Source organism: Aedes albopictus, chromosome 2 (genome assembly GCF_035046485.1).
Source record: "Aedes albopictus strain Foshan chromosome 2, AalbF5, whole genome shotgun sequence".
NCBI lineage: Eukaryota > Metazoa > Arthropoda > Insecta > Diptera > Culicidae > Aedes > Aedes albopictus.
Genome location: NC_085137.1, coordinates 51,289,444 through 51,312,429, shown reverse-complemented (window position 1 = coordinate 51,312,429; position 22,986 = coordinate 51,289,444). Strand labels below are relative to the sequence as shown.

General features: G+C 38.5%; 1 protein-coding gene and 1 long non-coding RNA gene across 2 annotated transcripts in view; one reads left to right on the top strand and one right to left on the bottom strand.

Moving 5' to 3' along the window:
• The window catches only part of LOC134287595 (uncharacterized), a 219,357-nt gene that overhangs the window by 24,187 nt on the left and 172,184 nt on the right, over positions 1–22,986 (top strand). The window lies entirely within an intron of this gene.
• The window catches only part of LOC109421541 (coiled-coil domain-containing protein 85C-A), a 123,975-nt gene that overhangs the window by 5,610 nt on the left and 95,379 nt on the right, over positions 1–22,986 (bottom strand). The window contains exons 2-3 of the mRNA XM_062849681.1: positions 4,220–4,408; positions 3,885–4,154 (exon numbers count right to left, since the gene is read on the bottom strand). Coding sequence (XP_062705665.1) covers positions 3,885–4,154; positions 4,220–4,408 — 459 coding nt within the window. The remainder of the gene's footprint in view (positions 1–3,884; positions 4,155–4,219; positions 4,409–22,986) is intronic.

Below are 22,986 nucleotides of genomic sequence, written 5' to 3'. Positions count from 1 at the left end.
AGGTTTCCGGACATAATCTCCGGAGGAACCTGCTACATACTGTATACTAAGGTTCGCATTCATAATCCTTTTATGCGGCTTCAAATATTGAATTTAGAAGTATGATGTCTTAGAAGAGTTTGTTCTATATACTTAATTCTTTATTTTAAAATTTTCACCTAGATGATAAATCCATCTAAAAGTGCGACAGGAATTCACTTTTCTCAAAAATAAAGATAGAGTATTGGTGTCTTCTACAAAGTTGCAGAAAAGGGTATTATTGGAAAGTTTGCCGAACCATCTATTACCTTATTTGCTCAACTTTAAGAGTTATGTGTCATTGTTTGTGGACGACCCCTTGTAATAGATTTTCGGATTTTTCGAGTGTTCTACAAAGTTGTTCTTTGTGATGGAATACACCTCATTCTGCTTTTTTCTTCGTACTGGATTAACGCTCCAAGCGGCACAGCGCCTGCATCTAACTTCCAAAAATTTCAAAAGACTCTATGGAGTTTTTGGTGAAATTCTCTTTATTTTTTTTATTTTTTAATGATTATAATACTCCTCTAAAAATTATTACTGTAAACTAAGAAAATTTTCTTAGTATTTATCCAGTAGTTCATGCCGGAGATCCACTTGAAATTTCTTCAGAAACTTTTTTGGCATTCATTCAATAATTTCCTAAAGAATCCACCAGGAAGTCTTGTTGGAATTCCTCAACCAATTCCTGCTGGTAATGTACCAGGAATTCTTGGTGGACTCCTAAGAGCAATTACTGAAGAAATCTTAGCTTATATTGTTTGAAAAATTCCAGCACGAATTCCTGAAAAAATAGTAGAAATATCTGAAGGAATCCTGGCAAGAATTTCAGGTGATGTTTCTAGTGAAATTCCTAAAGGTATCCTTGAAAAATCTCTGGAGAAATCACAAATGGAATTCCTATAGGAACCCTTGGAGGAATTTCATGCAGCAAATGTAAAGGAAACTTTGGAGAAACCTTTGGGGCAATCTCAGCAAGAATTTCGAGAGAAATTCCATTATTAATTTGTGGAGGAATTTAAAGAAGATTTCTCAAAAAACTTTTTCTTGGATTCCTCCAAAAGTTTCACTTTGCATTTTTCTGAGCATTTCTCTTAGAATTCCTTCAGGACCTCATTTACGAAAATAAACTCTAGAATGCCCAGTCCACAGGAATTTCTACAAAAGTTCTTTTTGTGATTTTTACAGGTTTTTTTTTTCAAAACATTCCTCTACAAATTTCACTTCAAATTTCCCCAAAATGCCTGCTTGGTTAAAACCACGAATTCCTCAAGTTGTTCTTCTAGTAATACCTCTTGGAATTTATCAAAAAATTCTTCTGGGATTACCTCTAGACATTCTTGTTGGGATTCGTTTAATTATTATTGATTGGATTCATCCACCAACTACTACTGTAACTTCTCTTCTGTAACATCCTTCAGAGTTTCTCTTGCGCTTCTTCTAAGAATGTATCTAGGGATTGTTTCAGGTATTCCTCTTCGTTTTCTTATTGGAAATCTCCTTCAGATTCCTTTGAGAAATTAAGTTGAAATTTATTCAGATTTCTCGAGGAATTCGTGGAGGGAAACTTCTTGGAAGTCTTGCTGGAATTCCTCAAGCCATTATTGACAGAAATTATTCTGCAATTCCTGGAGGATTCTTAAAAGCATTTACAGCAAAATACCATCTGAAAATGCTTGTGAAATCCCAGCAGAAATGCTTGGAGAAATCCTGGTAGGAGTTCCTGAAGGAATCACAGCAAGAATTCATAGAAATATTCCGGGAGAATTTGAATAAACTGTAGAATGTTTCTTAAACGGATATTCCTTGCCGAGGGAAGAATCCCGACAGAAACTTCTAGCACAATCTCATCAAGCATTCCTGGAGGAAATCTAAGAAGATTTCTCCAGCAATTTTTTTAGGGATGGCTGCTGGGATTCCTCTGAAGATCCCTCTGGAATTTCTCCTTGAAATTCTTCTTCAAGGATACCTCTAGAAATTCCTCTTGCAATACATCCAGTAAACAACAGGGATTCCAAAAATACATTCTGGAATTTCTTAGGGAATTCTTGCTGAGATTTCCATGGAATATCTCCAATAAATATAAATATTGCTCTTTAAAGTCCTGCAGGAATTACTGGAGAATTATCTGCAGATATTGCATTGGAATCCCAGAAAAAAAATCAGGAGGGTGCCTACCTGAAATATCTAGAAATAAACCAGTAGAAGTCCTGGAGCAATTCCAGCAGTAGTTTATTCTCAAGAGGATTCCCTGTAGGAATTACTTATTTCTGGAGAAATCCATAATAAATTACAGCAGGAATTACTAGAGGTGTCCCAGCAAGAAATTTGTATTGGTAATGCAAGAAGAATTGAGGAGTCCAGGTGCAAAGAGGTGTAAGTGACCATTTTGTTGATTTTGAGCTGAGCATATCAAAAAATTCTTATAATTTTAAGCTTTTAGGAACTTTTTCAAGATTATTTTTACGATGAATTGCAATGAATCAGAGAAAATTGGGTCCATTTTGAAACCATATACATTTTGCGTGGGAGGAAAATTAATGGAAAACTTTATTTACTCAAATTTTGTTTACTCGAAAGTATATTTTTGTCACTTTCACCCATTTGCTTCTAACCTTTCTTAATTCTTGTGTGAGTCCTAGCAGAAATTTATGGAAGAATCTCAAGAGCAATTGCTGGAAGAATTCTTGGTCAAAACCTCTGAAACAAGAACAGGAGGAATTTCTGGGAGATTCCATGGAGAAATCCCTTCATATGTCGCAATGAGAATGTCTGCAGGAATCCCAGGGGATATTCTTGTAGTATTTTTGAGAACAAAATCTGAATGTATCCCGGAGAAATTCCTGAAGGAACCCTTGAAGCTATTTCTTCAGCAATCCCCGCAGGAATCGCTTAGAGAAGCTCATCAGGTTTTTCTGAAGACATTCCTCTTGCAATTTTCTTAAGGAGTTTTAAACATATTTTTATACATATTCCTTCTGTGCTACCTTCAAGGACTCCTCCAGAGATTTCTCCAAGGTATGCTATAGCAATTCTGCTTGCGATTCATTTATAGATTTCTTCATGGATTCCGTAACATTTTTTTTCTAAGAGTACCTACCAGCAGAAACTCCAACTAGAATTTCTCCAGGAATGTTTCCAGCATCACTTCTGGAGAAATCTCAGTAATAATTCCTAAAGGAATTTCAAGTTGCTTCCCAGCTGGAAAATTTGTAAGAATATTTCCGAAATAATCGTCATGTAAATCCCCGAGGGAATCAAAACGAGATTTTTTTTTTAAAGAATCACAGTTGTAACTACTAGCGTGGCCAGATGTTCCTTTTTTACTCGTTCTTCAGGAACAAACAAGAGAACGAGAATCATGGAAAAGATGGAACTTACTCTCACTTCTATTCCTCTATTTCTCATGATTATAGAAGAGAATGAATGAGAAATAAGAAAAATAAGCCGGATCGAATGGGTGTCCAGGACCGAAAGTAGTAAGTAAGTATAGTGACTGTAATTGGTTGAGGTATTCCAGCAATATTTTCTGCAAAAATCATGGGAATTTTCCCAAGTATACTTCATGATGGCCTTTTAGGCTTTCACCCCTTTAGGGCCCTTTAGGGTCCTAAAATCACCGGTTTTAGTAGAATAGCGTATTTTTCAGTCGAAATAAATTTCATGTTTTTTTGGTCCCATACAGTTTTTGACAACTTTAGGCCCCTTGAGGGACCACTTAGCCTTGAGATACGAACTTCAAATTTTGACACGATCATATTTTAGCTAAAACGATCATTTTCCACTAACGAACTTATAACATTTCTAAATTTTGCAAAATAAGGGACGGCCTACTGTATACCCACCGCCATATTCCAATAACTCACCGTCAATCCATTCCTCCCGAACTGTCCTCCACCTATCTGGTGGATATTCTCATCAGCGTTCGTGCTCGAGCTGCTTCCATCTCCGTCGTCCCGGAGGGGAACAGCATTCGCACTGGTCGTACTACCGGGGGCCGCTCCACAGTTTCCGCAAACCGCTGCCGGCCGGTTGGTGTTCGATCGTTCCTCGTCCAAATACAGACACAACTCCTTCAGCTCCAAATTGTCCCGAATGAGCTCCTGTTGCTTGTCGTCCAGCTGCCGCAGTTTCGTCTAAAAACACGCAAGTTGTTACATGAATGGAAATGGACCTAAGAATAAATCACATCCGATCGAACCTGATAAGCGGAAACCTCCTGCCGCATCACGCTGGCCGTGTACCGGCCGAATCGTTGCCATTCGCGTGCCAACTTGCGTCCCTTCTGTCGGTCATCGTCCAGGAAACAGCACAAGTCTCGCAACTCCTGGTTGTCGTCACTTAGCCGCTGGTTAGCCTCTTTCAGCGCTCGCAGCTCGGCGAGGAGATTCTGTGGTGGGCGAGAAGAGAAAGAAGCGAAATTTAACAAACTTATCTTTTTTACGGGATGAAGAGTGATCTGATCGTATACATTGATTAATCAACGAATAGTATCCAGCATGGGTAGATATATCACCTTCCGTGTATTTGAGCATATATTGCAACTTTTGGTTTGTCCAAGTGCTGGTATTTAAGAAATAGGATAGGCTTTAGCCAAACATGCAAACATCATCAGCTCCGAGGGAGGCATAACAACGCCATGAAATCGTGAGCAGTCAGTTACACTTGCAAGGAGGCGGGTAAGTTAAGTATATTTGCATAATTAATTATAGTGCTAGTCCTAATTAATTGTACGTGGTGCGAGATAAATCAGCTGTAGAAGTGCTTGCCCATCTCGGTAATGGAAAAGAAATTTATAAATATCATTTCTGGAATGTTATTAGCTTAAGAAAAATAGCTGAGGAATTTAAGATGCAAGCAGGGAAAACGAAAGAGGACAAAGTCGGATACTAATTAAAAATATTCATAACAAAATAACGCGGAAGCCGGGTCCCGTGGCGTAGTGGCTGCACGTTCACTTAATAAGTGGATGGTCATGGGTTCGATCCCAGCCCCGGCACTTGCAATTTTTCGTCAGTTGCTCTTCCCCCCGAGAGCGGCTGATACCTGACCCTCTTCTGAGCATATGCTTTAACGGACCCGGAAACTTGGATATCGGCTAACGGCAACTCATAATGGATTCCCAATCAGACTGGAAAAAGGATCAAGAGCCACACATCAACATCAGCAGCGCAAAAGGCAACCAGTTCGTTATAGTAGAATTAGAATAAAAAACATTTAGGCGCTGTACAAAGAGTAAGTGCACTGCCCATAATCGCATAGTTAACGTAACCACCATTGACAATGACAGCACTCACTAGCTAATATCTATTATTTGTGCATAATTGTGACCAGTTTTTTTCAATAGAGCACAAGATCTTATCACGAGCTAGATATCAACGTTGAAAAAAATCATAAAATTTTCATTAATCATTGTTAAAATTTCAAAAGTGTGTTGAAAACTACAGTGGCGCTTACGTCAACTATGCGATTATGAGCAGTGCAGCGGCCAATAATGTTAAAATGTGTGCATGTCTCTTTATAGATGTAGTTGTGCAACTTGGGGGGAAATATGTGCACTCTTACCCCGGTTGTTAGTTTTATCATTATTCAGCCGTTTTACCCAAATCAGTTCGGTAATATTTGCATATGCAATCTAAATAGCCATTGAATTAAGCGTGCATTTTTGTGTATGGAAAAATTCACGCTAGAGTTCGTTTGTTGAAATGTCACTTATCTCTATTGGAATCACGCAGTACCATAGTGGACAAAAAGAGCTGTAAATTGGGTTAAGGACGAACGTCTTGAAATCCCGCTTCAACAGTGCATCAGAACTTCAGACGCACAAATCTCAAGAAGCAAGCTTCTAACAAACAACAGTGCATTTTGCTATTCTGTTCTTGCTCACTTCGACAATGATTTTTCAGTAGTCGTCTTCTTCGCATTTCAACCAAAAAATCTTTGGAACACTCAATACACATTCTAAGATAACACAAAGAGAGGATCGATGAAGAGAACTCGAAAATGTCAGTTAGACCCAAATGAAAAATCAGTGTCGACTTGCAATAAGCTTCAAATAAAAAGATCTGGTGCGCTGGTTTTGTTTACGAAGAGATTTGTGCGCTCGAAATCGTGAGTAGGTGCAAAAGTCAGCCATTGTGGCTGCCATTTTGGGATTCTAACAAGTCTGTCCTTAAGTGATTAAAGAATAAATAAAAAAATAACGCGGAAACATAAATATCATGACCACTACTGTAAAGTAAGAGTGCGAGGTTGATATTTGTTTTGTCGAATTCCCTAAAAAGGGTAGTAGGATTTTTATCCGTCTAAATAAGCAACGACCAATAATGCGCCTCACCCATTATCTCATGTTGAAAACAACAGATGTTCGGAGACTCTAAAATAATATCACACAACATACGTGGAACTCTGGCTCAAAAAGTTGAAGCCTTTTCAATTGCGTATACCACACCGTTTTTCAACTTGTAGGGTCTTGTACCATTTGGGCAGGTGTACCTATTTTGGGCACTTGCCGCTATAACTAAGTCAATTTCAAACCGATTGATTTGAAATTTTGTCCAGAGTTAGGCACGTACAGTATCTAACTCTGTACAAAAATTCAAATCAATCGGTTTGAAATTGACTTAGTTATAGCGACTAGTGCCCAAAATAGGTACACACTGGCGTAGCCACGGGGGGGATTTAGGGTTAAACCCCCCCCCCCCCCCCAGAGCCAAAATTTTTGAAACAAATTTCCGGTATAGAACGCTTTGTCATGAAAATTTTTTTCGGCTGCGCCGCTATTTTTAATCTACGGCTCAAATTCAGTGAATAATTTACGAAATGTGAGTATCAATTAAAAAAAAGGTATTATTGAACATCGAAAACCCCTCCCAGAGCAAATTTCTGGCTACGCCACTGTAAGTACACCTGCCCAAATGGTACAATACCCTATACCATTTTTAATTAGCCATTTTACGTAGTGACAACAATGTTGATGATGATATTGATTTTCACGGGTTTGGCTCGTAAAATGGACTATTGTTGTGAAGTAGAACAAAGACTTCACAGATCTTAACTGGCAGCACGTGGGAGTTATAATAAAATATACATGGTCATGAAACTATGTAAAATACATTTTTTAGTCTCAAATTTAAAATGAAATCGATATTTGGTACGGTGATGAGATGTTGCGTAGATTTTAATAATTTTATGACTAAAAGAGTAATTGAGTGGTCAGTAGCATGTTTTGCGCATGTCCCATCTGCCAATCTTCGTTTGTATGATCTTTGCTAAACTGGACTATTGCATGGATCAGATGTTTATTGCTCACCAATACCAATAACAATTTGATGCCTTCTATACTAGATATACCAGTGCCGCGTGCTGAAAAAGGGTGCAACTTTTTTCTTCGTTCTGACTATGAAGTTCCACTTATGTTATGTGAGAATATGATCGGAGCTGGAGCAAAGCTATACACACCAAAAATCGATTGAGGGTTTGCTGATTTGTTCAGTAAACTCTGCTGATCACCAGTAACGTTTTGCTGAAATTCAGCATACTTTGCTGAAAGTTCAGCAAAAAAAAATTGCTGGACTCTTCAGCTCGGCAAAATTCAGCAAAACATTGCTGAAAGCGTTTGGTGTATACGTTTTAGCCATCAAGATATCTAGGTAGGGCGCTTGTAGCCGAGGTGGTACACGGTAAACGCACAATGTTTAACCTGGCCATGCTGAGGGTGACGGGTTCGACCCAACGAGGCTAACCGTGTGTGCAGTTATGTGCTTAGCTGATAGCGCAGCCTGGGCACTGTTGTCCTTCTGATTTCAGCTAGATTGAGGAGGCACGTCCCAAGCGTCTGCTATACCTAAGGAGGCAGCCCCTTCAACGCGATGTAGGCAGCCCCGGTAAGATAGCCTGCTGAAAACCTTCAAACACCAAGAAAAGCAATAGTAGAGTAAACGGATTTATTCCACGGTAACAGACTCGGTAACGACAACGGTAAGGACAACGATTGGAGAGTCGGATCCTGGAACGTGAGAATTTTGAATGAACACGCATGTGTGGGGCTCTTGGCACGTCAACTGCAGAATGTCGGTGTTAATGTGACAGCTATCCAGGAGATACGCTGGCCAAAAACCGGAGAACGCGAATTTCGAGCGATGGATCATAGTGATCCATAATTATACAGCGTCATGAGGTCAACAAATAACAGAACGATGCGTTTCAACATCCAACGCTTGTAAGCCGAAACGTTGCCGCACCCATCAGAATCTGGACGAGGGGATAGGAGAGACTAACGGATCTGAAAATGTCAACAGTTTATGGAGGTTTATCCATGAAGCAGTGACAACAAAAGCTCAAGAGGTGATAGGTACCGCTTAGCGGCGCTAACGTAATGGTTGATACGGCGAGGAGTGCCTATGAGTGACGAACGAAAAGAATGCCACCAGAAGTCAAATGCTAGTAGCGGATACCCGGCTTAACAGGGAGCGATACAGGGTGGCAGGAGCAGCAGAGAAACGAATCTACCGCAGTAAAAAAGGGCAGCACAAAGAGGGTGTGACTGCTGAAGCGCAGGAAAGCATGGACAGGAACGATATGCGGAGGTTTTATGCAACTCAGGCCAAACATATCTAAAGGTCCTATCTGCAGAAAAGAGATTCTCTTTGGTTTCCCTCTCTTTCGTTAATATCTCAGCTGTTTATTTGTATTATGATTGTCTCCTTGCATAGAACGATGGTCAAAACAATCGTCTTTTGATTTGCACTGCAAAAGTAGTTGAAAAGTGTACCATTACATTGCAATAATTGAAAGAGAAAGTGAACAAAGAGAGCCTCTCAAATGCAGATAGGACCTATTGAAATGTTCGGCCTGAACTGTCAATGGTGCGCGGCCCAAGACTGCGCCAGTTACCTCTCTGTGCAATGACCGGGAAGGAAATTTGCTGACAGACAAAACAATGGTATTTAGCAGCCAGATGAAAGGAGCACTAGGAAGATTTGTTGAATGGTAGAAGTGAAGGAGCACCTAGAAACAGGATTATAATAATGGATGACGGTCGAGCAGTGGAACCACCAACACTGTATAAGGTTGAGAAGGCCAATAAGGAGCTAAAAAACAGCAAGGCTGCTGGGAAAGACAAAATTCCGGTTGAGTTTCTTATGCACGGAAGAGAGAAGCTACATCAATCAATCCACCAGATTATTGTAAAGATTTGGGAGAACGATGAATTGCCTAACAGCTGGTTGGATGGCCTCCTATGCCCATTCTACAAGAAAGGGCACAGACAAGAGTGTCCAGGTAACAATTTGATGCTGTACAAACGTTTTTTTTTTCAACTATTTTAAAGCAGCCTTTATTTGAACAAAAGCTGAGCACAAGAGGTACAATTCTTTATTAAGTCCCTTAACATCTAATTTTGGTGATTTTATTCAACCTTTATGCGAGGTATGCACTTCAAGCGGAATCACTCAAGTAATTTTCGTTCAGTGCATGATTTTTCCGCGACCGGAATGGTCAAGAAATTTAACACAGCAAGCCCCATTTGATTTGACGTTTCGTTTCAGCTCCGTACTAGGATCCGGAATAAAGCGACGCTTTATTATTTCTTGAGCGATTCCTTCCTGAATTTTATACGCATCGAGATAGGCCAAGAAATTCTTGCGATCTCCGTACTACCCATTAGCTGATTTGAAGTTTATTGAAAGGTTGATTTAGGGTTTAATATGTTTTCCATTTGCGGCTTTCTATTTCCAGAAGAGATGTTAAGGAATTTATGAATTAATCTATGGGAAAACTGGGATATGAACTCGGACCTCCTGATTTATTGTCATCTTAGCACCTACACCACACACAATTGTATACTTGTTCTCGAAAATGAGAGCATTACTTGTTGTGCCTGAATAATCAAGAACATAAGTTGAATTAAGCCTGGATTTAGGCTGAAGAATCGATGAGGACTCTACGAAAACAATGTTTGAGTCAGCTGTTAAAATTATTTGATTAGAGGTTGTACAACAGATGATTAATTCTGCAAGTTGGTGTCTGTTTTAAAGCTGGTTACATAGATGAATAATATTCTATTCAACTTGATATTCAGCCATCCATGTATTGCTGATTAAGCTGAACAACCTATACTTCAGTCCAATATTCAGCTATCATTGTGTTCAGCCATTGACACCATTAAACAGCCAATGTACAGCTAATACTCTCACTGTTCAACATTCATTGTTACTTGGGTGTGCAAATCACAGAGGGATTACCCTTTCAAATTCGGCATATAAGATACTGTTCTGTTCAACAGACTGGGAGCTCTTGAGGAGTTCTTCGTTGGCGAATACCAGGCTGGTTTTCGTGAGAGCCAATCAATGACGGATCAAATGTGTAGCCTGCGGATGATCCTAGATGAATTTAGGGAATATAACTTGCAGACTCACAATCTGTTTATTGATTTTAAAGCAGCGTACGATTCAGTGAAAAGAAATGAGCTTTGTCTGATAATCACGTGTTCGGATCGCAGACGAAGTATCTACCTTGGATGGATGGACCTTGTGACCTTGAATGGACTAAAGCAGGGTGATGCTCTTTCAAATTTGCTGTTCAACATTGCACTCCAATGAGTTATTACGAGGTGTGGCGTGCAGAGGAATGGCACTATCATTACACGATCACACATGCTCCTCGGCTTTACGGACGACATTGATCCCATCGGCATCGATCGCAGGGCAGTGGAAGAAGCTTACGCTTCTCAGAGACAGCGAGGACAGACTTGACGAGTAACTCCACCAAGACGAAGTACATGAAAGCGGGTAGAGACCATTAGCGGAGCCAGCTTTTTCTTTTTTCTTACTCTTCCAAACATGCAAGCGAAAGAGCGAGATGAAAGAGGGGGCAAGCTGCCTCCTCTTCCATCTTTCTCTTTCTCGTGTACGTTTAGCAGAGTGAGTAAGAAGAAAGAAAGTGCTGGCTCCGCCAATGGTAGAGACAGAGACAGGCCTAGTGGTGTTAGTGCTGAGGTAGTGATTAATGGGGATGTGTTTGAAGTTGTTGAAGAATTTCATCTTGGAACACTTGTGACATGTGACAATGACGTTCCCCATGAAGTGAAAGGCGTATTACAGCTGAGAATAGCGTCATTACGGACTTCGTAACCAGCTTCCGTAACTTGCAAGCGCCAACGAAATTTGCTCTATATAAGACACTGATTCAGTTAGCCAGGGTTACGGATATGGATTGCCAGTTAGCGGGGTGTCCAGTAAGCCTAGTGGTTACGGCTATGGATCGCCAATCCGGATACGGTCGGTTCGGCTCCCGTTCCGGTCGGGAAAATTTTCTCGACTCCCTGAGCATAGAGTATCATCGTACTTGCCACACAATGTACTGTATCTCAAAATATGTGATGTAATTATTTTTTATGATTTAGTGGTTAAATATACTTGTATTGCTGAGCCTCAGCTTTGATTGGCATTGTTTATAAAAAAAACGCCATAATAAGATAAACATAAAGTAAACAATCACCCTAGAAGTTGAAAAAGTTTTATCTTCCGTATTTTTATAAAAATTTGTTTAATCCAGATATGCAGAGGTAAAAATCGATAGAAAAAAAAGTAGTTCTGCAAAACGGCGAAGAAAAAGTAGTGCTTTGTTTTTTTTTTGTTTTTATTTATGTGTATTTTAACTTATGCTAATTCTACACTAAGTGCTTTGTTGAAAAGCACAAGATTTCTGGGTGGTCAAAGTGGGACCAGCACAATTGTCACACAGGCGGTCGAAGATCCATCGGAAATTGCCTTTTGTTAGGCGCTTTATGGTACAGAAGCTCGATTTAATTATTATATCGCTACAAAGTGTTAGTTTGTAAAAATTTAAACGTATAATTTGAATTCAAGGAACACGATATCAGCTTGTACAAGTATTTGAAAGAACTTTGAATACTTGGGTGATTTATATTACTCCATATTATCGAAATCATGAATTAGATTGGAACAGGGTTTTGCTGTTCTTATTCACTTCTTCTTATTCACTGGACAGTGCTCATCGTCGTACGGGGCGATTTAGTGTGTTTTTGGAGGCAAAGTCGAAATGCCGCTTTTTTCGTTCGGATCAGCCTCGTCGTCGTCGTCGTCGTCGTCGTCAATTTGAATGTGCACATCGTCGTACCCGTGTGTAGTTGTAGCGGTTCAGTGTGATTTCGGAGAAAAGGCCAGTTAGTGGAAGATGCTGTAGCACATACGCACTGGACACTTCGAAGGATGTTTATTGGTGAGCTCGTTCCATTCTATCATAATAATTAATGCTAAAGGATGTATAAAATTCTGCTCTGGTTTTTGTGTATTTATCTAACAAATATTGAAAAGTTCGTCACGTCATGTGTCGGTGCTAGTTCCCAATGCACATTTAGTTGATAATAAATATTTTTCTTTCATTTTTTGCATGTACACAAAAATTTGAATGGTTCGTAATCTTCGATGTCAACATTTGTAATATTTTAGTCAAAATGAATAAATGTTTTGACTCAAATAAAGGTTGCATGAATGACATCACTTACCAAAGTGAATCCAAATCATGTGACTCTGCCCCTCCTAGGGTAGTACCGGTAGTATCGGTACCGAAAATCCCGGTATTACCGACTAATTTTTGGTACCGAAATACCGGTACTGACTGAGCCTTGGTACCGGTACTTTCGATACTGGGTAATCTCCCCCGAAGTGTTGAACGCCGGTCCTTAGTATAGCCAATATGCAATGGAAATAAACGAAAACATTTTAAACCAAGTACTATGATAAAAAAAAGTTTCATATATGCAACTATTCTACAAATCCATGATAAGGACTGTTCATTTTATAAAGAGGACAACTTTGCAATGCTATAAAAAGAAAACGTGTAGTTCAAATTTGAGCAGCCTTGGTTAGTTGTTCAGTACATTATATTAGCAGATAATAACCATAAATAAATTGGGTTAAAATTATTGAACTTCAAAGAAATGTGGCAAAGTGTTTCGAGAGATCAATTTTTCAATTCCCAAAAACTAAAGATAAACACAAAATTTCTGTAGAACATCGGTGTATCGTTTTTAATTGCATAAAAGTGTTTGCCATGCTGCAGCAGTTAGAGTGATACATATTCTGGCAAAATATAAACCTAATCGGAATAATGGTTGTTGAGATATTAAAGTTGCAAGTTGGACTCGATTTTCAGAATAAAATTTATTTGTTAAACAAAAATGTATAAAAATAATAAATTTTGAATGTTTTCAATGGATCTAGTCGAAGGTACTAATAATGCAATTTCAAATGCAGAAAACCGCTTCTTGATAGCATTGTTGGCTTGGTTACTGTGCTTCATGGCAGTTACCGGATATAAAACCGCTTCGTTCTTTGAAGGTTCTTCTAAATAACGATGTACTCTATTGCAAATACAACTTAACAATGATGTCGAAAATAAAAAATAAATAATATTAAGCTTCTCTAGAATCAAAAACTTGCATTTATGGAGCAAAAAGTATGCAATTTTTCATTATGGCCATCATTAAGTATTAAATTTATGATGAAGAATGTACTTTAAAGCATATTTTTCTTCGGTATCATTTAGAATGCGGTTCTCTTCTATACTGGACAAATTTTGAACTGATTCCGTAGTGTTATTGCATCACTGGACTTAAATAAGTATTTTTTATCAATTTCATTGATAACAAGGCAACTCACTATATCAAACTGTATAATGCTTGGTGCATTATTACTGACCAACTATTACACTCTACCTTTAGAAGAATAGTATTACATCCCAACACATTGAAAAGTTCCTGAAAATTTTAAGGTTATGTATGTGGAAAGTTGTGTAGAATTTTGAGAAATGGGGTTTTATTGAGTTTTAACGAAAACCGCTTCAGTTCCATAACTAAGGACAATTTGTATAATGTTATATTTTTCCTACACTGTAGAATAGCTATGGAAATTTATGCAAAAAACCGATAATGATTTTATTGAAAAATAAAAAAGATATCACACAAATAAGGTGTCCTCTTTATAAAATGAACAGTCCTTACCATAGCACTAATTGGTTTATTGAACGTTTAATGTTGGAAATGGATTTACTAGCTTTGAATAAAATTTGTTAGATTGAGTTTTTTTGTTTTTCTTCATTTTTAGGAAGGAATTAAGGACAAACGTTTTGAAATCCCGTTTCAACAGTGCATCAGAACTTCAGACGCACAAATCTCAAGAAGCAAGCTTCAATCAACTGCATTTGATTATTCTGTTCTTGAGATGGGCAAAACAGTTATTTTCAGGGAATCGTTCTTAATGGAACAGTCCTTTAGAAAGAACTAGTTCTCGTAAACCGTTCTATCGTTCAGTAGTTTTTTTTCTTATCGTTGTTTTGTAAATTTGATGTAGACTTAGTACTAAGGTACCTAATAAAAATAGTAAAACCCTACTCAAGCCAAGTTTTTACGTGCTATTTATGTGATTAGAGGAACCTTTTAATGTATGTAAATCCAACTCTACAAAAATATAAGATTTGTGGTCTCGAACATTGACCCGATATTTCTCAATTGCCGTTCTCGAACCAGCTGCATGTCATCGGATTGCGTTTTGCGAGACGGTTTGGCAGATCATCTACAAGACACACGCTCTCAGAAACCAAACCTAATTTTTCAAAAAGCTGAATAAATGGTTCTGAGGGACATTCAGTTTTCTCGTTTTTTAAAGAACGGAGACCTACCATTCTTTTCAAACGAACGACAGTTCAGTCATTCTTCCCAAAGAACTAGTTCTTTTGAACCGTTCGCGAACGGTTCGCCCATCTCAAAGTTTTGCTCACTTGTAATACACTTAAAATAAGAAGATCAGGTGCGCTGGTTTTGTTTACGAAGAGATTTGTGCGCTCGAAATCGTGATTAGGTGCCAAAGTCGGCCATTGTGGCGGTTATTTTGGGATTTTTTTTCTCCCCTGTTGGGGAAATTAAGCCACTGCGTCCAATAGGCTGAACTTTTGTGGGAATATAACAAGTCTGTCCTTAAGGAAAAATAAGTTCAATCTTCTTCTGTCTATACATAACAGTTATCTATATGATTTGGCAATGTGTAAAGTTGTTCCTGTTTAATTTTAGACTGGCCAAAGTACTGCATGTGAAAATGCTCAGAAGCGTAACAAAAACCCTAAAAACAATTTCATACAACTTATTTCTTTCTATATTTTTTATCTGTCTATATTTTTATTCAATTTAGAATTTTTTGTTTAGATTTATCCGTGAAAATTGGAATCCACATATGTATAATGAACGGTAGATTTTATTGTACAAAATAGATTACTGTTCATTTTAGTGAAAATTTTACAGTACCGGTATTTTACCGGTACTACCGGTACTGTCAGTCTCAGTACCGAAATACCGGTACTCACCAAAAGTGGTCGGTACTGCGACCCCTAGCCCCTCCCCACTAACAACAACTCGTCACGGGAAGGAGTTTGGAGTCGTGGAGAAGATGAGGTGATCTCGGTCTCTAGTAGCAACGTACGTCACACTAACATTCCTTCCCATCCTCGATGACCGTAAGGACGTGGCCGGCGCCGGTATTGACTAATAAAGTTTGGAATTTTCGAACTGTTCACATGGAGAGCGGTAGCTACTCCCAAGCTCCGTTTGTAGGTACCTTGTGCAATTTCGATTGTTCTGGTCAATCACGGAGTAGCAACTACGAATTGTACGGTCATCTATGCTCATGCTCATACTCATGCACTTATTCACTTCTTCTTATTCACTTCTATGATTTGAATACCCTGCCAAGCTGATCTCGTGTTCCATGAAATAAAATTATATGCAGGCCTGGATTAAGGATTGTGAGGCCCCTCAAAGGTACAAATGTTACTAGCAAAAAGGTTTGCTTGGTTTTTGAACAATAAAGCTAAATTTAGCAAGCATAAGCGGTTTTTGTGGGGGCCCCTAAAATGTAGACCCGGGGCCCTGCGCCCCTCCCCCTTAGATCTGGCCTTGATTATACGTTTAAATTTCTACAATCTAACACTTTGTAGTAATTTAATAATTACAATCAATCTTCTATACCATAAAACGCCCTCAAGTACGCAATTTTCAGCAATTTCTTATAAACCATCGACCGCCTTGACGACGGATCAGCACAATTGTGCTGGTCATAATTTTACCCCAAAAAGTGCATAGGTGGATAAAGTACCCAAAATAAAGAAAGTTTTATTCTAGAAGACGTTTAGTTTATAACAGAAAATTTGAGATAATCAGTCTTCTATGGTCCGTCCCGAAAGAGATATAAACAAACAGAGATAAACCTGCAAATCTCCAATAATAGAGCTAGGACTGAGTTGTTGGAAGCATCTGCTGTCTGCTGATGATCCGTACCCAGATGCCATAGAGTACAAACATGTGCTTTCGCGCGCCCCCAATGTTGATGCGCCCACGGGGTCTCTTCTCAACCAAGTCGTGAAATAAGGGGATGATACCTCTTCTTTCATTTCATTGTTGTCAAACTTTACGACAGGCATGCGATCGCTTCGCCAGTCAACCCGACTCGATCTTCGCTGCCGAGGCGAGACGTGACGGCAGCGACTTTTGCATGGCATGATGGCAGTGATTCAACTGTCGAGTGTCGAGTCGACGACGACGGTAAAGAGCGATGGCGCGTTGGAGCGCTGAAACGAATAAATTTTATCGTTAAATGGTACGAAGCGAAATGTAAATTAGTCGAGAGCCCGACTTGGATACGTGACTTTTCACGATTCACGATAAGCATGAGCAAATGGAGCGCGGGATGCATGAGCCCGCGTTGGGGATGTGGTGGTTTATGGTGGTTGTTTGGCTGCCTGAGAGCACATGTTCATGTTCGGTTTAGAAAAATGTTGAATATTGGGGAAAAAAAATCTGCGAGTTTAGTTATTGAGCTATGTCCGCAACGATACAAAAACGCGTTTACTTAGGCCGAACATTTATGCAACGAGGTTTGCCAAGGAGTTGCATACAACATTGTATACAAGGATGTTTTATGAACAATGGAATTTTTAGTAAACTTCTAAGTACTTTTGGCACGATGGAAAATATTTTCTCAATAGTTGGATTTGTTGAGCTGCCTTTTTTCAGGATTCTTAAAATTACGGTAGAAAATTACATTACAATAAAAGTAAAGATGTCTAACTAAAGTAATGGGAACTTCTTAGTGACTTGTTTAACAATTATGCCCAAGTCACTATGATGGTCATGCAGTCAACATCGTGCTGAAAATCAACCCATATTCTTGGACTGCTCTCAATTCGATCCCATAAAAATGTTGTGAACGTCATTGATAACTCTCCACATACTTACAGTAACAAGAAGTTTATGTTATGCTTTGCATTAGAAAAACCTACAAACATTCCACACAGAAGGTGTGAACTTAGCGGCCCTCAGCTCAGCGCCATACGGGTGCTCGTTTGATTGACCATAAAGGCGCGATTCGACGCGAAGTAAATGGCGCAATAAAACAGAATTAAAAGCCCGCTGCCTTCTAACACGAGCTGAAGTACAAAAACACCCATCTGTTTTACTCCAATCATTTCTTAAAACACCACACCGCGTGCTAAGTACCCCATACACTTCGACTAAAGCCTTCTTAATGGGAATTGAGGGTGCCCGCAACCAATAATGTTCAGAAGCCAATCCAAACAATCGCCACGCGGTCGTCGTCGGTATTCGGTAAGCTTCTTTTGGTAGATTATTTTCTTTCTTCATCTGGCGCGCCACGCGAAAGCGCACCTCTAAGTGGATCATTAGTGGCAGACCTTTTTCACCGGCATTGCACGTCATATTTGGCCCCGCAGTGCCCTAGAATAGCTGCACGGGACGGACGGGCTTTCACAGGTCGGTCGGTTCCCGGATCGAATCGAACAGAGTGAAATTAAGGTGCAGTCTCGGAAGAAAGCTTCCTCCCCGGCGGGTGCTGTTTCTCCGGTTGCAGTTCTCCCTGTTAGAGGCACTGTAAATGTGCACAATTAGTCGAATAATTTATATATAACAATAATAAAATTGGCGGAAGAAAAGCGGGAATTGCCTTGCCAGACGTGCTGTGGCCCTAGAGGTAGCTAGCGAGAGTACCTGCCGGCCGCCGCTGGATACGAAGCAGACGGAGACTTCCGCGTTTACCAACTGTATAGGTAGTAAACGATTATGATAGGTTCTCCTACGGTTTCGGTATCGAGTTATTGGTGGGCCATAAGGTGTGCCACACGTAGGAGGAAACGTTTTACTTTTTGAGCGTAAGCATACCTCGCGAACGAGGTGAATTTGTTTTTTCGGTCCCCTTTCGATGGGCCATTCGTAAACACAAACTATCGACACTGAACAACGATCCGTTTATATGAGAATGTAAGAGGAAATGGTACAAAATGCTGAATTAAACTTTTCAAAAGGTTAAGTAAAAGTATTTAAATATTTTCTAGTAAAATATTGAAAACTTATCGGAAACTTTTCATAAGGTAAATATGTATTGTTAAGGACCCTTATAGCTTAAGGTGTCATGATGCATCACGACACACGGTGTGTTGAAACAGGATTATTATCGCACTTTCATGAACCTAAAATATTTTTTCGTTATAAGTTAGCCTTAGCTGCATATATTAAGATTCTGGAGGTTAAAAAATCATTCATCGGGGAAAATTAAAATAAATTCGATTTTAGTCGTTTACCATTTTTCCCATATGATATGGTATTACGCAAATCTGATGAACCTTAACTCCGCTAGAAAAAGTCCCCTTTCTATTAATAACTTTGAAACCATTTAGAGAGAAACGAATTTAAAAGTCTTGACAACGAGTTTAAATTTGTTTGGCGTTCGTTTCATGTGTCCAGTCCACTACAGTCGGCCGAAAGTCATAAATCATAAGTCTACATTTCTTCCATTTAATGGAGGTAAACTAATAATTCCCCTTAGTGCGACTCATACATTTGAGGAAGCGCTATACACCTGTGACTCATACCATTTGCAGCACATACCCTTCATGTGCTAATTTGCCTGAAATGGCGGGTATTTGTTGCACATACTTTGCATGTCAAACCACATCCACATGGATATTTGCCAAAAAGTATTAGTCGACTATACTGAGCATGACTCATTTGTTAAAGTTCTGCCTCTAATCTGTTGAGGACTTTTGTCCATACAAAATCTTAAAATTTTCAAAAACCTTTTTTCCTTGTTACTTCTAAAATGATACCTCTGGGTTAAGTGGGCTGTTGAGTCTCAAATAACAAAAAGTTGACGCAAAATACATAAGATTGGCGTTGTCATATTATGTTGATGCATTCAAAAATGATTATTCAACATTTGGTTTAAAATAAGGCACACTGGCCAAGTTGAAACGGGTGGGGTAAGAAGAAACACCGGGTTAACGTGATATTAGCTAGTCATGATAAGCAATTTGAATGTCATAACAGTTTTTTTTTAATCAAACAATCATTTGGTCAAGTATAATTATACAACATGTATTGAAATCTTTTTCAAAACATCACAAGTTTTTTTAAGAATTTACCTAATGCAACGCATGCTTAATATATGTCAATGTGAATGACATATTATAGTATAAGCCTAAAATATATTGGAAACATATCAATTTGCAAGTAATCTGAAGAATTTCAATAATGGTAGTCTCGTGCAGTGATTTTTTTTTTATGTTCGTCTGGGTTATCTATAGTTTTATTTTATAAGACACTTTGGTCTTGATAAAAACTTCATGCATTTTAATGGTTTCAATGTTATGACTGCATAAAATGAAGTTTCTTTTTCCCAAGTAAAATCCCTTCATTTTTGCAAAGTGAGTTTGACAACAGATTCAGTATGGGGAGAAATGTCACTTGTCCTTGCAGAGCGTGATACAAACGAATTAAAAAGTCACCCGTAAACTCGATTCCTTCCAACCATATTCTATGTGTTATAACTATTTAGCAATCTAAATCTATCCAATGATTCCGAAATGAAGCATAAAATAACTAATAAAAGTTCTTAAAAACTTGTATTGAAACCTCAAATTGCGTCAATCTTGCCTCACTTTACACATCACTGTTGTTGTTTTTTTTTTTAAATATATATTTCATGACATTCCCAGAACATTGATGACTTCTTAATATTTCAACGTATTTCAACCTCAACTGTTAGGTCATCTTCAGTGTCTCGTACTTAATCCGATATTCTGTTTACGTACATGTATTTCGCTAACATGCCCAGGTTCATCATCATCAAATCTAAAACTGTTTCAATCAAACATATGCTTACCTCAAAGTACGTGTATCAAAGGCGTGTGCCGAAAGGGCAATCAAAAGCTATTCTCTAAGGGCTGATTTCTTCACCTCGGATTAACCGGTAAACCAAGCTTACCCATATAGTTAAACCTGGTTTAACGCTTAAGCCAGGGTGAAGAAATCGGCCCTATGTGTCCAACATGCAAACAAAAGTATTCATAGGATGAATTTTCACTTGTTAGTAAAACATCGAGCCCTGCAAAATCAGAGCACAATATACATGAAAGTTCTTATTGTATTCGAAGAGTTATAAGTATTTCTGCTAAACTAGCTCAAAACAAGTTAATTTACAGTTAACAAGAATGTTGAAAAATACGCGTGATTAAGTCACCATATTTGTTTAATGATTTCCCAATCGAAGCATCTTTCGTGGCCGTGTGATCATCGTTTAGGTGCATCGTTACATGGTTTGGCATGCAAAGTATGTGCAACTAATACCCACCATTACAGGCAAATTAGCACATGAAGAGTATGTGCTGCAAATGGTATGAGTCACAGGTGTATGGCGCTTCCTCAAATGTATGAGTCGCACTAAGGGGAAGTATTTGTTTACCTCCATTACAAATATCTATGTGCCAGACAAATGGAAGGAATATAGACTTTTATGATTTATGACTTTCGGCCGACTGTAGTGGGCTGGACACATGAAACGAACACCAAAAAATATTAAACTCGTTGTCAAGACTTTTACATTCGTTTCTCTCTAAATGGTTTCAAAATAATTAATAGAAAGGGGACTTTTTCTAACGGAATTTAGGTTCATCAGATTTGCGTAATACCATTGTTCCCGAAGGGAAACCACACTTTTCTTCAGCAGCCGACTGGTTTTCGGCGTCGCTCAAACTAAATTTTATTATTTCAATTATTACAAATGTTCACCCAACTTATCTCGACAACTTACAATAAAGCGGTTTCGATTTGGCCTTCGAAATGTTTCTCCGAATTATTTGGGTATTGAGTACTGGTACAACTACCCTACCTACTTTAGCGGATTCGTCGGTATCTGTTGGGAATGTTTACAATAATTACAGATTTCTTTGATATATCCGATTGGTAGTAACAATCATCTACTTACAGTTTTGATCAACGCAACAACAATCTACCACGGATCCTATGAGGTTTTCCACGGTTTTCCTGGTCGGTATTCGTTGAGCCTATATGTAGGTATAATCAACATTTACGATATTTTTCTCACTAATTTCTTCTTGCTTTTCAGGTACTACTCACGGATTTCTATGTGATCACAAACCGGCGATAATCAGCACTGAACTCTAATTGCTATCACAAATAAATTAAACTTCAATTTCAACAAAATTACTTTGCATTTACAATGGTGAAAATTCTTCCAATCGTTATGCTTTATATTTACTTTTTATACAACCCTCTGCTACATTCCACACTATTTTCTACTTCTCTCTACCCTCTTTACCACTACTAATACACGCGAGCTGTCATGCTGCGGTTATGCTCCCAGGCTAGAGCTGCTCATCATTAGGCCTGTTCAATGACTGTATCCTACTTACTTTTTTATTGCGGCTTCTCAACAACCATATCATATGGAAAAAGTGGTAAACGACTAAAATCGAATTTATTTTAATTTTCCCCGATGAAAGATTTTTTAACGAAACAATATTTTAGGTTCATGAAAGTGCGATAATAATCCTGTTTCAACACACCGTGCGACACTTTCAAATGAATCATTGACTTTTTGCTTTTCAATGATTGTTTCCCTCGCGTTTTTGAAGTGATAAAAAACTGTCAATTCTGCAGCAACACAGCAGAAAAAGTATCATCGTAATCACTGCGAGGATGATACTTTTTCATACTTATATTCGCTCTGATGGCAGAGAATTATCACTTTGAAATTTCGAGTCACATATCCAACATGGCTGCCGATGCTGATGATGCCGTAAAAAGCCTTAATCAGTGAACGCGAAGATTCTCAGCAAGACCATATAGATGGGGTACCCACAACGAACTTGTTTCGCCTTGCGTGCTGATATAGTGCCGTTAATAAGCTGTTATAGTTCATATTGGCTATACACCGTGTCCAATAAGTTCTCATACAAAATCAAATTGAATTAATTTCACATCTGTAATTAGGATTTTCAAAGTAAATTTATTTATCGATAGGTCAACTAACACTGATCAAATACAGCATATGTTTTTGAACTAACTGTCCTTTATCCTTCTCTGCTGATCGCTTATGTGTCGTAAGTCCATTTCAGCTGGCACGCACGCCATTTCGTCTCATTTTAACGAGTAATGGTTTTACGTTGAAACAAATTAGGTTCCTGTCCTCACCATTGCTAGTAGCAACTATAACCAGAAGAGAAAAAAATATAAGATCCTGTATAGGTGAAGCATGAAGCCGTTTTATGTTGTACAAAATAATGCGTAAATTAAACATAAATGGCTATTTACCTGTTTTAATGATATTTGTTGTGTTAAAGAAGCATGGATGCATTTTGTATCGTTCTTTCACACATTTCTCACTTCTTAAAAATGCTTGTATTCCTATTGTGGTAAATTTAGTCCAAAATTTACGTTTTATGATGATTATGTTTAATATACCGGTCATTTTCAAGGAAATCAGCCCAAGTTGAGCTAACTTGCAATTTTTTTTACCATATCATCACTAAAATTGTATTGTGTTAGCCTTAGTATATCCATTTGGTACAATACATGAGATACAA